This window comes from Neolamprologus multifasciatus, chromosome 20 (assembly GCF_963576455.1).
Source record: "Neolamprologus multifasciatus chromosome 20, fNeoMul1.2, whole genome shotgun sequence".
Lineage (NCBI taxonomy): Eukaryota > Metazoa > Chordata > Actinopteri > Cichliformes > Cichlidae > Neolamprologus > Neolamprologus multifasciatus.
In genome coordinates, this window is record NC_140458.1 from 5,110,581 (window position 1) to 5,122,900 (window position 12,320).

At 41.6% G+C, this 12,320-nt stretch overlaps 1 protein-coding gene and 1 long non-coding RNA gene across 4 annotated transcripts in view; both read right to left on the bottom strand.

Moving 5' to 3' along the window:
- The window catches only part of LOC146494184 (uncharacterized), a 191,133-nt gene that overhangs the window by 43,701 nt on the left and 135,112 nt on the right, over positions 1–12,320 (bottom strand). The window lies entirely within an intron of this gene.
- The window catches only part of spryd3 (SPRY domain containing 3), a 73,251-nt gene that overhangs the window by 24,679 nt on the left and 36,252 nt on the right, over positions 1–12,320 (bottom strand). For all 3 annotated transcript variants that reach the window (XM_085147369.1, XM_085147367.1, XM_085147368.1), the window contains one exon: positions 1,816–1,873. In XM_085147369.1, the coding sequence (XP_085003495.1) occupies positions 1,816–1,873 (58 nt within the window). The remainder of the gene's footprint in view (positions 1–1,815; positions 1,874–12,320) is intronic.

Here is a 12,320-nt window from a genome sequence, read left to right on the forward strand (position 1 = left end):
ATAAAGCACAGGATGCTTTCAGAAGGCTCAGCTCCATTTGGAAATCTAGACAGCTTACATAGAACACAAATATAAGCCTCTACAACAGCGATGTGAGGTTCTACCAACCAATCAAGGTCTTCTGCAATGGGTGTCTTCACTGAATATGCAACATCTTCAGACCAAAAGTGTGCCCTGAGATGGACACAATCAGGAAGAGGAAGAAAGGCAGACCACAAACAACTAGAGCGTGAGGATGAAGGTCAAACATTTGCAGCTTTATGTCTCACATTTAGCAAAGAATGCTAGTAAGAGTAGTTTGGTATCCCTTAGAAACAAAATGATTGAAAACCGTCAACGTACTCTAAAAAGTATTGCTTTTTTACTTTTGTCACCCTGCTAAAGCGCATCCATGTACAATTCTTGAGACTGACGAGCCTTTCAGTGAAAATCCTGGATGCGTGGAGACATGAAGAAAAGGCTCCGACTGTTGATTTTGAATTGCTGGATCAGAGTCTACACATTAACCGAAGCATGGAAAGCAAACCTCATATGCACAGCGTGGAAAACCACATGCATCATTTTAGTCTGTAACAAATAAGATTAATGCGAGCTCTACTGGGGCGTGCACATTGCTGTGGTATTCAATGCACAGCAGCCAAACCAGGCAGACCGCAGCGCGAGACCTCTGGGACTGGCACAGTGAGCCTCTGTGAAAGACAGGCCTCGTCTGTCACTCAGCAATGAGGCATCATCCACAGACCCCGGCAGGATGCGTAGCATCAACTGTTATTATTATTAATAAATCCTAAGTACAAATGGAATCTGCAAAGGGATATGGGGATTTAAGATTATAAACATTAACTCAAAACATAAATGGAATGTGCGGACTGAACAAGAAAATGTGTTTTGATAGCTTATTTGGAGGTCAAATGGAATAAAGTATATAAACATTCCTCTAAAAATAAAATCCTACCCTTTTTGTGGTGGAAAAACATGAACGGAAAGTGACATTTATAGTGTGTTATGGTGAATCATTCAGAATAAGAGCAGCAGAAACCCGCTTTGAGAAAGAATAACAATGGGATGCTTCAGAACAAAATAAAGCAGATAAAAGCCAGCTAGCTCCTAACTGCTTTGGTCAGATAAGGACTAACAAGATCTGAATTGTGACACTGGATTTTCAGATAAAGAGCTGGCTACCCACAGTAGCTTCACCAAGTAATAACAACCACCTACCTAGCAGCTTCTATTCCCATATCACGGCACAAGCGTTTGATAGCTAATCTCTTAGCGCTGTTAGTGAGGGGTGCTGAGGCCTGGAATGGGAACTGTAGGGGTTTGTGCAGATGCCTGGATAGATAATGTTCACAGGCTTGTCGTCACAAACAATCAAGACCGAACGTGTGTGTGGAAGCAAAGGGAGATAAAGACAACTTTAACTAAACTCGGGTTTTGGTTCATCACTTATAAAGTTGACCGAACTCCCACAGAAACGCAGATAAAGAGAGATTTGGTCCGTTTTATCTCTCTGATGCTGTCACCGTATGTTTTATCAGCCTTTGTGTCTACAATCCTCCTTGATCTCTGTTTGTGTTAGGCACCTTCAACATTAAGCCGAGTCGGCCCTCTGTGATGTTGGCGTCTAAAGGCAGCAAAAGATGCTTCAGAGGAAGTAAATCCAATTTATGTATTCCACTGAAACATGACTACGGGGGTAATTCCACACCGAGAGGAAAAAACAAGAAAAACAATCAACACATGACTTCTTCTGTGAAACCCAACCCTTTAAGGGGAAACAAGAAAAAAAGAGGAAACTGAGTTAAAATCTCTCACCTGCATGGTAGGCCACTGATCCTCGGCTCCACCCCGGATGTCTGTTCTTGGGGTAGTCCTGCACAAACACAGACATAGGTCACAATAGATATCTGCACCAGGTAGCTTCAGTGATTAACAGATAACAGATTAACAGACGAGCTAATGAACGGCACAAACAGCTTCCCATCGACATAAACACAAGGTTTTTTTGACAGTTGGAGTTTCAAGCAATCAGAAAAACAGATACACAGACTTCAAAGTAATAAAGGTAAAACAGACTCATGGGCTGAGCCTGTTAAAAGAAGTCCTGCTGGCCTCATCACCTGCTAGGATAAGAATTTGCATCTCAGAACTTAAGCTTTGACTACAAACTCTAGACCAGCGGTCTCCAACCTTTTTTGCGCCACGGACCAGTTTATGCCCGACATTATTTTCACGGACGGCCTTTAAGGTGTCGTGGATAAATACAACAAAATAAAACTAGTATCGGTACCGAAAAAAAGAAAATTTATTCATAACACACGTGAAAAGACCCAGAAAAACCGAACGATAAAAACGATAACAAAATAACGCTGAAAACCGATAAAAACCCAGAAAACCATACATTTCACACCTGAGCCTCAACTCTCGCGGCCCGGTACCAAACGACTCACGGACCGGTACGGGTCCGAGGCCCGGTGGTTGGGGACCGCTGCTCTAGACTGTATAAGGTATGATTACCTCCTTTGTAAACGTGACTCTAAAGTGGATCAATTTTAACATCAAAATCTAAAATGGTTTATTTTTTAATATCCTAAAATCTCCAAACTTTTACATTACCAAGCAAAAAACAGATTTAATCTATCCATCTGGTAATTATCTATGAATTCTTAACTTGAAAATGTCAAACTGTCTCCGTTCTTTGAATTATTGTAGCTCACTTAACTCAAACAATGAAACTTCTGGGGGGGGGGAAACATCACTCGGTTTAAAAGCAGCCGCTGATCAGTCACCACCTAGATACTGCTATCGCCATGGGCCAATGACAGAAATGCCTCCAATGCCCCTCAGAGCTGAGAGGTTTGTTCAATAAGGGTTTGAGGTAAAACAGTGCGTAGTTTATTTGCCATTTATGCTCCGGAAACTGCTCGACAAAACCCATTTTTGGTCATACTTTGTCAGACAGCAGAGACAATGATAAACATTGGAAATATTGAAGAGTCCAGTTGTTCTTGACTGCATGAATGCTCTGCTGTTTTTGTGCGTAGCTGGGGCTGTTAGTCTGCGTCTTTGTCCGGCTTTTTTCATGCCTCATTACATTTAAAAACACTAAACATCATGTTGTTTTAAGTAAGACTTCAAAGTAACAAATGAGACTATAATTCAACAGGAAAGTGTGTGCAGAGGCCAAAGAGGAGCAGAACCAAGGGTTGTTTTCCCAATTCTACCCAACTGGGCTTCTTTTTCAAGCTAGAAGAGTCGCCTCCTGCTGGTCATTAGACAGAAGGCGTGCTTAAGGACTTGGCGTCGTAAATGCAGAGTTTCCACTCATCTATTTTTATATATCATCTATGGCATGAACACATCAGAACTGGTATATGTTTCTCAAATAGGAGTTTTTCAATGGCATTCAGCCACAGCTTCACCGGCTCCATCCTGTGTCGAAACAGCAGCTCCACTCAGACTGAGCTGGATGTGAAGCTTCGTCTCTCACCAAGACAGAAAAAAAATGTCTGATTTCACTTTATAATAACAAGGTTAAAATGATTTAATAGGCTGCAAATCCTAGTTTTTTATGTCCATTTATAATTCATTTATGCTAAACAGGCTGGCAGGTAGCGTGCACGTCTCGCACAGTGGCAGATTTAGATCTAGGCAGCTCTGCAAAGCCAGCCTTCAGATTTCCAGAGGAGTTTGAAATGGGTTCTTTATCCATGTTAACATGCTAATGGGTGTGAGGATCATCTGTTTTGGATACCTGTCAGCGTCTGCTGAGGGTGTGTTGTGTTCTCTCTCTCTCTTTCCATCTGTCTGCATGTACAGTGTGTGCGCCTTTCTCCAGGTTTCACCATGCCAACGGTAATAACTATCAGGCCAACTTTTGGATAAGATCACAGAATGACTCAGAGGTAATTACTAAAAATTTTTATCTGTTTTCTAGGCTGCACATCCATTACTGTAGAAACACACTACTGAGCAAGAGAGAAAAGAGCCACAATGACATTATGGTTTTCTTTTATCTCTCGGTGGCCAACATCTTCTAAATGCTTACTTGTACATCCTCTCTTTTCCCCTAAAGTAAATTCTTCCCACTGCACTTCTTTTCATATAGTATTAACACACAAAAGGCAACCTGAAGACCTTTCATTTTCATCTTGTCAAAGAAATCCAAATATGACCAGGATGACGTCAAGAAAAGAAAAACAAATCAGCCTTTAGCAAGACGCTGTGAAGGGAGCTGTGCTTTTATTCAAACAGGCTCTGACTGATGACTGATGCAGACTGAATAGGTAATACATTACCCAAAGCAATATAAGCCAGATGAAATTATTACTATTAGCACCTGTGTGGGATGAGAGGTGAACAACGGGGACAGTGCAGACAGACAGCTTGGCCAGGACAGGCATTCGGAGGCCACGACATCAGGGAGACATCAACGATCCCATCTGACAACCCCATTGGGGCTGGAGGAACAGGAAATGGAGATGGATGGAGGGGGGGAAAGCGAGAGAAGACGAGAGTGAGACATCAGCAGAAGAAGAGAGAGACATGGAGGAATGCAGCTACCGCTCCAAGCCTGAAACCCCTTGATCCGCCAAGTCTGCTCCTCTTCCCCCTCGTCTCAACCACAAGCCTGAGGATTCCTCCAGCTGACTGGCATGTGGGTTCCCCGAGAAGGAAAGGAACGTCTGGGTGTTTTCTCCCTGATTGATGAGCCTGATCAGTGATTTCTAAAATAAGGACCTATTAGGAACAGCTAAGCAAATAAGGGGAAGATTTAGAGTTTCGAATGCAAACCGCAGACATGTGTCTGATAAATGGATCAACCATTAAATGCTTGTTCTCATAGATGTCTTTGTGGTAATTGTTGTGTCCATCATTTCTAATTCAAAACATGTCCTCAGTGTATTGCATCCATCAAAATAAATATGGTGTCCCTTCCACAACCTACTGATTTAACTAACTCTGATTTAATAATGCCTATTGGCTAGACTACCACACATTTTATTCATCGATGAAAATTATCCGCACGGGATAAAAAAAATTATACTATTTAGAGTAAAAAGTCTCAACAGCTGTTGGATGGATTATCAGGAAATTCAATGAAGACATTTGTCATCTTTGTGAACTCAGGTGGCTAGGTTAGGTCAAAGATTTAATTAATCCAACACTTTGGTTTATAATCAAAAACCTTTGACATGTGGAAAAGTTTGCACATACACGTGCACAAAAAAGGCAACCTCAACTGATGTCATCCACATAGACTGCATATGAAAAATAGATGTAGCCACTGTGACATCATCCACTGGTTTCTGGACTTTGCATTGAAAGAATGAAATGTTGTATGCGCTATGTTGTATGGTTTGGAGACAGTGACACTGGAGGTGCTAGGATGGACTGGATTAGAAATGAGCATATCAGTGTGGAGTGAATGGTCTGCGGTGCCGCTGCAGGGGAGGCGGACGCACCTGAGCGGCATCTGCAATCACGCCTCGCCGGCTTAAAGTCTGAACTGGGTTCTGTCTGTCATTTAGGGGGGATTAGCTGGGGGATTCCCATGATGCATTGAGTATTTCCTTTTCAGTCACCTTTCTCACTCAACATGTGTTAACAGACCTCTCCGCATTGAATCATACTTGTTATTAATCTCTGGCTCTATTCCACAGCATGTCTTTATCCTGTCTTCCTTCTCTCACCGCAACCGGTCGCAGCAGATGGCCCCGCCCCTCCCTGAGCCTGTTTCATTATTGTAGGGTCTACCTTACAATATTCGGTCTTTAAGTGATGACGTGATGAATCCTGCTTCCGGGCCCAAACTACTCTGCGTTTAATAAGGCTTTTGTGTTTTTTACATGTTTTAATGCTTTGTATCTTGTTCTATTGAATCTCAACAAGCCCCTAAAAACAGTCAGTGATCACTGTCGGCCTCTCTCAGTTTTTATTACCGCTAATCATTTTAAAGCAGTATATTGATAACTAACCTCGTATTGTGGATGGATTTTTCCAGTTGTTCTCCTGACTGAATTTCAGCCCGTTTACAGCATCCTGCAATGCGATTGCAAATGTACCGAACCTTCGGGAACCCTCACGTTAACTTTTATTGAGTGGAAAAAAGTTAGCGTTCATCCTCCAGCTTCACTGTTTATATTATGCTAACATAGCTAGGGCGATCGTGGCTCAAGAGTTGGCAGCTCGTCTTGTGATCGGGAGGATCACATAGCACATCACTATATACCAGCTAGCCAAACTTCAGTAACCCTACAAACGTCACTGCTGTTTAGTTTCCTGTCTTCATTTATGTTGGAAATGATAGCAGAGCTGTACGTTTTAATTTGTTTCAGAACTCTCTCAGTCAGAACATGGTATATTATATTTATAGCGAGCTAACTGCTGCTAACTTCTAACTCCGTTAAACTTCATAAATTTGTTTTTTGTGGATGCCTGGATGTTAAACGTAATTGTTACACCTGGTAAAGCAGCAACGCTGATCATTTTATTACAGATGAAAGGAAAGAGACAGTTTTTAACTCTCAGTGATGCTGCAGTGATCGTTGGACTTCAATCAACGATTCAATCAGGTCCAACGATTGTTGGACCTGCAGCAGAGTTTGGGCCCAGGCATGGCTAATGACGTCAGACTTAAAGACCGGATATAGCGCCTTGAGGCGACTGTTGTGGTGATTTGGCGCTATATAAATAAACTCAATTGAATTGAATTGAATTGAAAGTTGTTGGTGTGTGTTCGGCTGGCAGCTGAAAAGCTGCAGCCATGTCTGTAAGACACAGCAACCAGGAATAGAGAAAGTATGCTGAAAAGCATTAAAATATGGTCGGGTCTACCGTGGGTTCATTATAATCAGAGGGGCAGCTCAGATCAAGCGGTTTAGAGGCAAAGTTATCAAGGCTGAGGTGGTTTGGACGTGCTGAGGAGGGAAAGTGGGTATAAAGCGGACAAAGGATGTTGAATAGGGAGCTTCCAGGCAAGAAGAAAAGAGTAAGAACATAGAGAGGCTTCAAGGATGTAGTGAAGGAGGACTTGCAGAGGGTTGGTGTGACAGACGAGGATACTAGGAACAGAGTGAGATGGAGGCAGATGATTTGCTGTGGTGACCCCTAAAGAAAATTATTGTTTTAGTGCAATTTTTTTACCTCGAAGTGACCATATTTAGGACCACAGTGAATGATCGAGTGCTGAGTGATCAACTAATGCTTGGAAGATTAGTTAGTAAACTGTAGCCATCAACTGAATGGATGAATTTAACAATAAAAACTGTATTAGAGACTGATTGGGAAGTCTCTATCAAATCGTATTAGTCAGATAAAAACTTATTTTGGTTGCTCCCTCTAGATAATCTATTAGAAGGTACCAACAGCACAAATACATTTAAAGACTCAAACTAGACCACATTAAGGTGTATGAGTTATAACATTATGTAACGAAGAGCGTTTTAATATGGGAGTCATTGTGGATTGATTTGCTTTTGAAGTCAGCCTCAACCAACCAGTTTTTGGCATCTCCCCAATCATTTTTTTTTAGCCCTGAAGGTTGATGTTTGGTTATCCAGAAACAGTGTTAAACTGGCCAAACACTCCATATTCTGGAAGCCTTTTACATGCAATGTTATTTATTGAAAAAATAATCAATCCTATGATAATAGGAATATTTTTATTTCCTTTAGAGGAATGCTGAATTTTTGTTTGGTCATGCAACTTTAGCCTGGATCTCTTAGCGTGACAGTGGGCTGTATTCGCCCCATTTCCTGCTTCACATTTATTTATTGGATTGCACCTTGGTGTCACATTTAACCTGTGCCAAGAAAACAATCTGAGCAGAGCCTGATAGCGTTTAGTTCCCCTTCATTTTGGCGATGAGTGATAAATGAATGATTTTAGTCACAGCCTTTGTATAATTCAAACTTAGCCAAGAGATAAGCATTATTCTCTTGAGGATGCCCCACTTCTCCAAGTTTCTCCAGTCTAGAATACGACATACAGATATATTTAAAAGAAGTTGTTTACTGCACTTTTTAGTTTAAATTAATAAACTATTTAACTTCCTGTGTTACGATTCTCCTACAGCGTTTGCATTCTTACATGTTTTTATCCCCCAGTTAGAAACCATCCATAGATATGTACTCTCTCTGCAGTGCTGCAATTTTGGTATTCAATAAGTGATAGTGCCACTAATCACATGTACACTTCTCTATTGATGACTGGATTAATTAACCAGCTGGTTTACTCTCACAAAACCCAAACGTTTGAAACATGGTCACTGCCCCTGTTTGCCTAGAGCAATGCAAAGAACTGTAAGCTCCTGGAAAGAATAATAAACGGTAGACTTGAATCCACAGCATGGAAGAGCAAAAGCCTTCGATATCAGATCCACAGCTGCTATCAGAGCAGCCTGCATTTCCACACTGTGGCAGAGTAAACAAGTCTGAAAAAGTATGACTGGGAAGGTGCGGGCAGAAAGGAAAACCATGTGGAAGCAGATACCCATCACCTACTGCTGCTATCGCACTGACATATCACAGCACTGTCTAAAAATATAACTCAAGCCATGAAGTGCCGCAGATGTGCATGTACGAGTGTTTGCGTGCATACGTGTGTGAAGAAGTCACAGTTTGCCGGAAGGGAAAGCACTATTTCTGTTTGTACGTGCCTCACCTATAGGGGTTGGACACAGGCTGTGTAGGGAACTAATGCAGGTCTGTTTGTTTAACCCCATGTCATCAGGCTAAAACCTCCAGCTGCCCACATAACAGCAACTGTCTGTCATTAGCCATTGATGTGACTCGAGAGAAGAGAACAACAGCCTATCTGTGTGTATTTGTTTGGGCATGTCCATCACTTTTTATGGATGCAAGTTCAAATGCAAGATGAAATCAGATAAATTGCTAAATTAGCTCTGTTATTGAACGAGCGCCAGAGAGAGTGCATAGCTGATGTTTAGCGTGGCAGCGTATTTTTCATTTAAGACAGGAGTGCGTCGCAAAATTTATAGCTATTTTCCAAAGAAATACCAAATAGTACAATACACTAAAGCCTCTGACTGAGGTAGAGGTAAAAGTCTATTTACAAATACTACTGGAAACTACTGCAAATGGTGCCAAGGAGGCACCAGGAAACCAAAACATCTCCTCTGAGAGAAGAGAACACCAGATATAAGTCGGAGGCAGCAGAACTGTTGGTTTGTGTGAAAGCAGCTGATAAGGGGACAGAATTATATGTTAGTGGAGCTTATAGCAAAGCAAATAAATTACAGATATCGTACTTAAAAGCACCTTTATTTGTCAATACAATCAGAGCTCCCGGTGTGCCACTACACAGATAACAGAGGAAGTGTTCTGCAGAAATGCATTCAGACTTGCCTTCTGGTTTACCTTGGGGACAAAGTTTGAAAAGCTATGTTTTAGACTACTGCATTAAAAGTTTGGGGTCACTTAGAGCAGTTATTGTCTTATTATCAGAAATGTTCATAAGTTAGTTAGTGATTTTTAGTGGAGTATCCACATAGGCCCACTTTCAGGAGCCATCACTTCTGTACTACCTAATGCAGTTTCATGCGTTCAAAGTCAAACTGCTCATGTTGGTACAGCTTGCAATCACTGTGCTGTTATAAGAAGATTTTTTTAAAAAGCTTTCATACAGCGGTTTTCATAAAGAAGTTCCAGTTTGGGTTTTATGTGTACCATTTGTTGGGTTTACAACCTGCTTCTCAACTTGTATTTATACTCGTCTTTATGTTCAGTTCTGCTCTGACGCCTTCCACGTCTTTCTGCTTTAGTTATCCAACTTACACTGCTCATCAACCAGCTGACTCCCAGCCTAAGAGCTTCCTGCTTCTGTCCATGCCAAGAAACTATTCCACATGCCAATGTACAAAAGAAAAGGACAGACTGAAAGAATATGATGTTCTTCATGTATCCATTTTAAATAATACCTTTTCATAGTTCAAGTCAACATCTTCAGACATCATTTACATCTTTTTCCATCTAGGCACCGTCCAAAACCCAAAAGATACACCGTTTAATCCACATTCATGAAGGAGCTGCTGCCCAGTATTTCTGAGACTTGTTTACGAGAAAGGGGAAAGTAGAGCAGGAGACTGAAGATGGATTGTCATCTGTGTTGACGTGGACGCTGTACTGATCTGCTGTTGTAAAGAGAGAGCTGAGAGTGAAAGTGAAGCTTTCAATTTACACTTCAACCCTCAACTAAAGCCAAACACTGCGGGTAGTGACCGAAAGAATGAGATCTTGGATAAAAGTAGTAGAAATGAGATTCCTCCCAAGGCTGTCTAGGCTCAGCCTTAGAGATAGGGTGAGGAACCTGTTCAGTGAGGAGGGACTCAGAGTCAAGCTGCCGAGGATGCATCCTGTGCAACTCTTTGTTGAGGTGTTTTGGGCATGTTGAACTTGGAGGAGACCCCACAGCAAACCCAGAAGATGCTGTGAGATGGCGGAGCTTGGCTGGCTTAGCAATGCCTTGTTGTCCCATCGGAAAAGTTGGGTGGCCACAGCTTAGACCCAGATAAGTAGTAGATTTATGAAAGCATAAAATAGTCAAGTTTTAGAAAGTGTAAGTAGTGATTGTTTTAGCATTGTTGCATTATAAATAAATGACTCTTTAAAGCGGAATTTATACTAAGTAGCATCCCTGACACTGTTGTTGCACTGGTTGTGATCAGAGGCCTTGGCGCAGTAACTGATCCTTTGTTTTATCCTAAGTTGACCCTGCTAGAAAGAGATTCTTGGAGCAGCACAAAAAACCCGTTAGAAGGACTGCTGCATCACAAGAGGAAAAGGAAGAGCGCTGTTCCCAGGATCTGTTCCCGGGGCACACCAGGACAGAGGAAACCGTTTTATTTCTTGTTTGTGTGTACGAGCGTGTAGGCTTTGCTGTGTGTGTGTAGCTTTATGACTGGGCTGCTGTACATTACCAGAGACTCAATACAAGCGGGTCAAGGGTGAACTGAGAAAACCATCTGTCTTTTTTAAACACTGATGGCTACTCAATCAAATACTTTCCGTTCACTCCTCTGTCATATCCATTTTTCTCTCCCAGCTGCATCTATACTCCCACAGGGTTACCGTCATTTTTTGTAGGATTTTAAGCAGATGGCGGTTGTTTGTTTTTCAAAACATGAGGGCTTTCCTGCTTCGTTTTTTTTTTCACCTGTGTTTTTCCCTTTCCCTTGATTTTTCTAGCTCTTGACGTTTTACCTAGCTTCCCCACCTTGCCATCTACTCTCTACACTCTTCCACCCCATAATTAATCCTAGATCTCTTTGTCCCACAGCCTAGCAACCGCTGTGTGTACCGGATGAAAAACAACTGTGCTACCAAGCGTATGCATGCTGTACATTCATAAAGACCCTTATTTTCCGTCTTCAGAGGAATGAGAGAGAAAGCGAGGGGGTCATGACAGGTCTAGGAATGGCAGCGGGGTCAAAACAGATCTTAGATTATGAAACACGCTAAACAACAGCATTTACTTTACACACAAAGAACTCAGACATAATCACATAGCCCAAATTCTTCAGACTTTCCCTTTTGCAGGAAACTGGCAATAGTGGCTTAGGGGATTGAAAAATTTACTCCACCCCCGCCTCCTTTTTCGTCTTTTCTTTTGATCTGTTAAATGTTTTTTTAAAGCTTAAAAAAATTCCCTAAACTTAACGCTTAATAAGGTTTAAAAAGGCGAGAAATGCCAGGCTATAAACATATGAGTCTACGGAGACTGGTTCACTTTTGGAGCCATCCTTCAGTGGCCACTGGAGGAACTGCAGTTTTTGGCACTTCCATGCTTGCTTCATTTTTGAGCCAACGTGTGCTTGTTTAGCACATTTGCATGCTAACTTTCACTAATTTGCATTTAACACAGAGTGCAACGCAGGCTAATAGGAATGTTATTAGCTTCAGGGGTATTTTGAAAATCTGATCAGATAGTGATGCTCAAGTAAAAGTCATAATAATGGATAATACAGGATTCTTGGGGCTGCTGTTGATACCGTAACGTGTATTAAAAAGGGAAAAGCTGCTTTGGCATCGCCCCTGAACTTAGGCTTAAAGCTTTTACACCAAAAACCCTGATTAAACCCAACAAACAAAAGTAATGCAGCCATTTTAAAAAAGGTGAGGGAACCTGAAACCAAGCAAACTGGCTTAAGTAATCGCCGCTCAACCGCTTCCTCACCCAGCACTGTCTGTATGTGTTTACTTACATGTGTGAAACCCGACATTTGTCTGGTTTTATCTTTTTCTGCATATAAAATAATTCTGAAAATATAACAATAATGTCAACTAACATTTTTGACATGT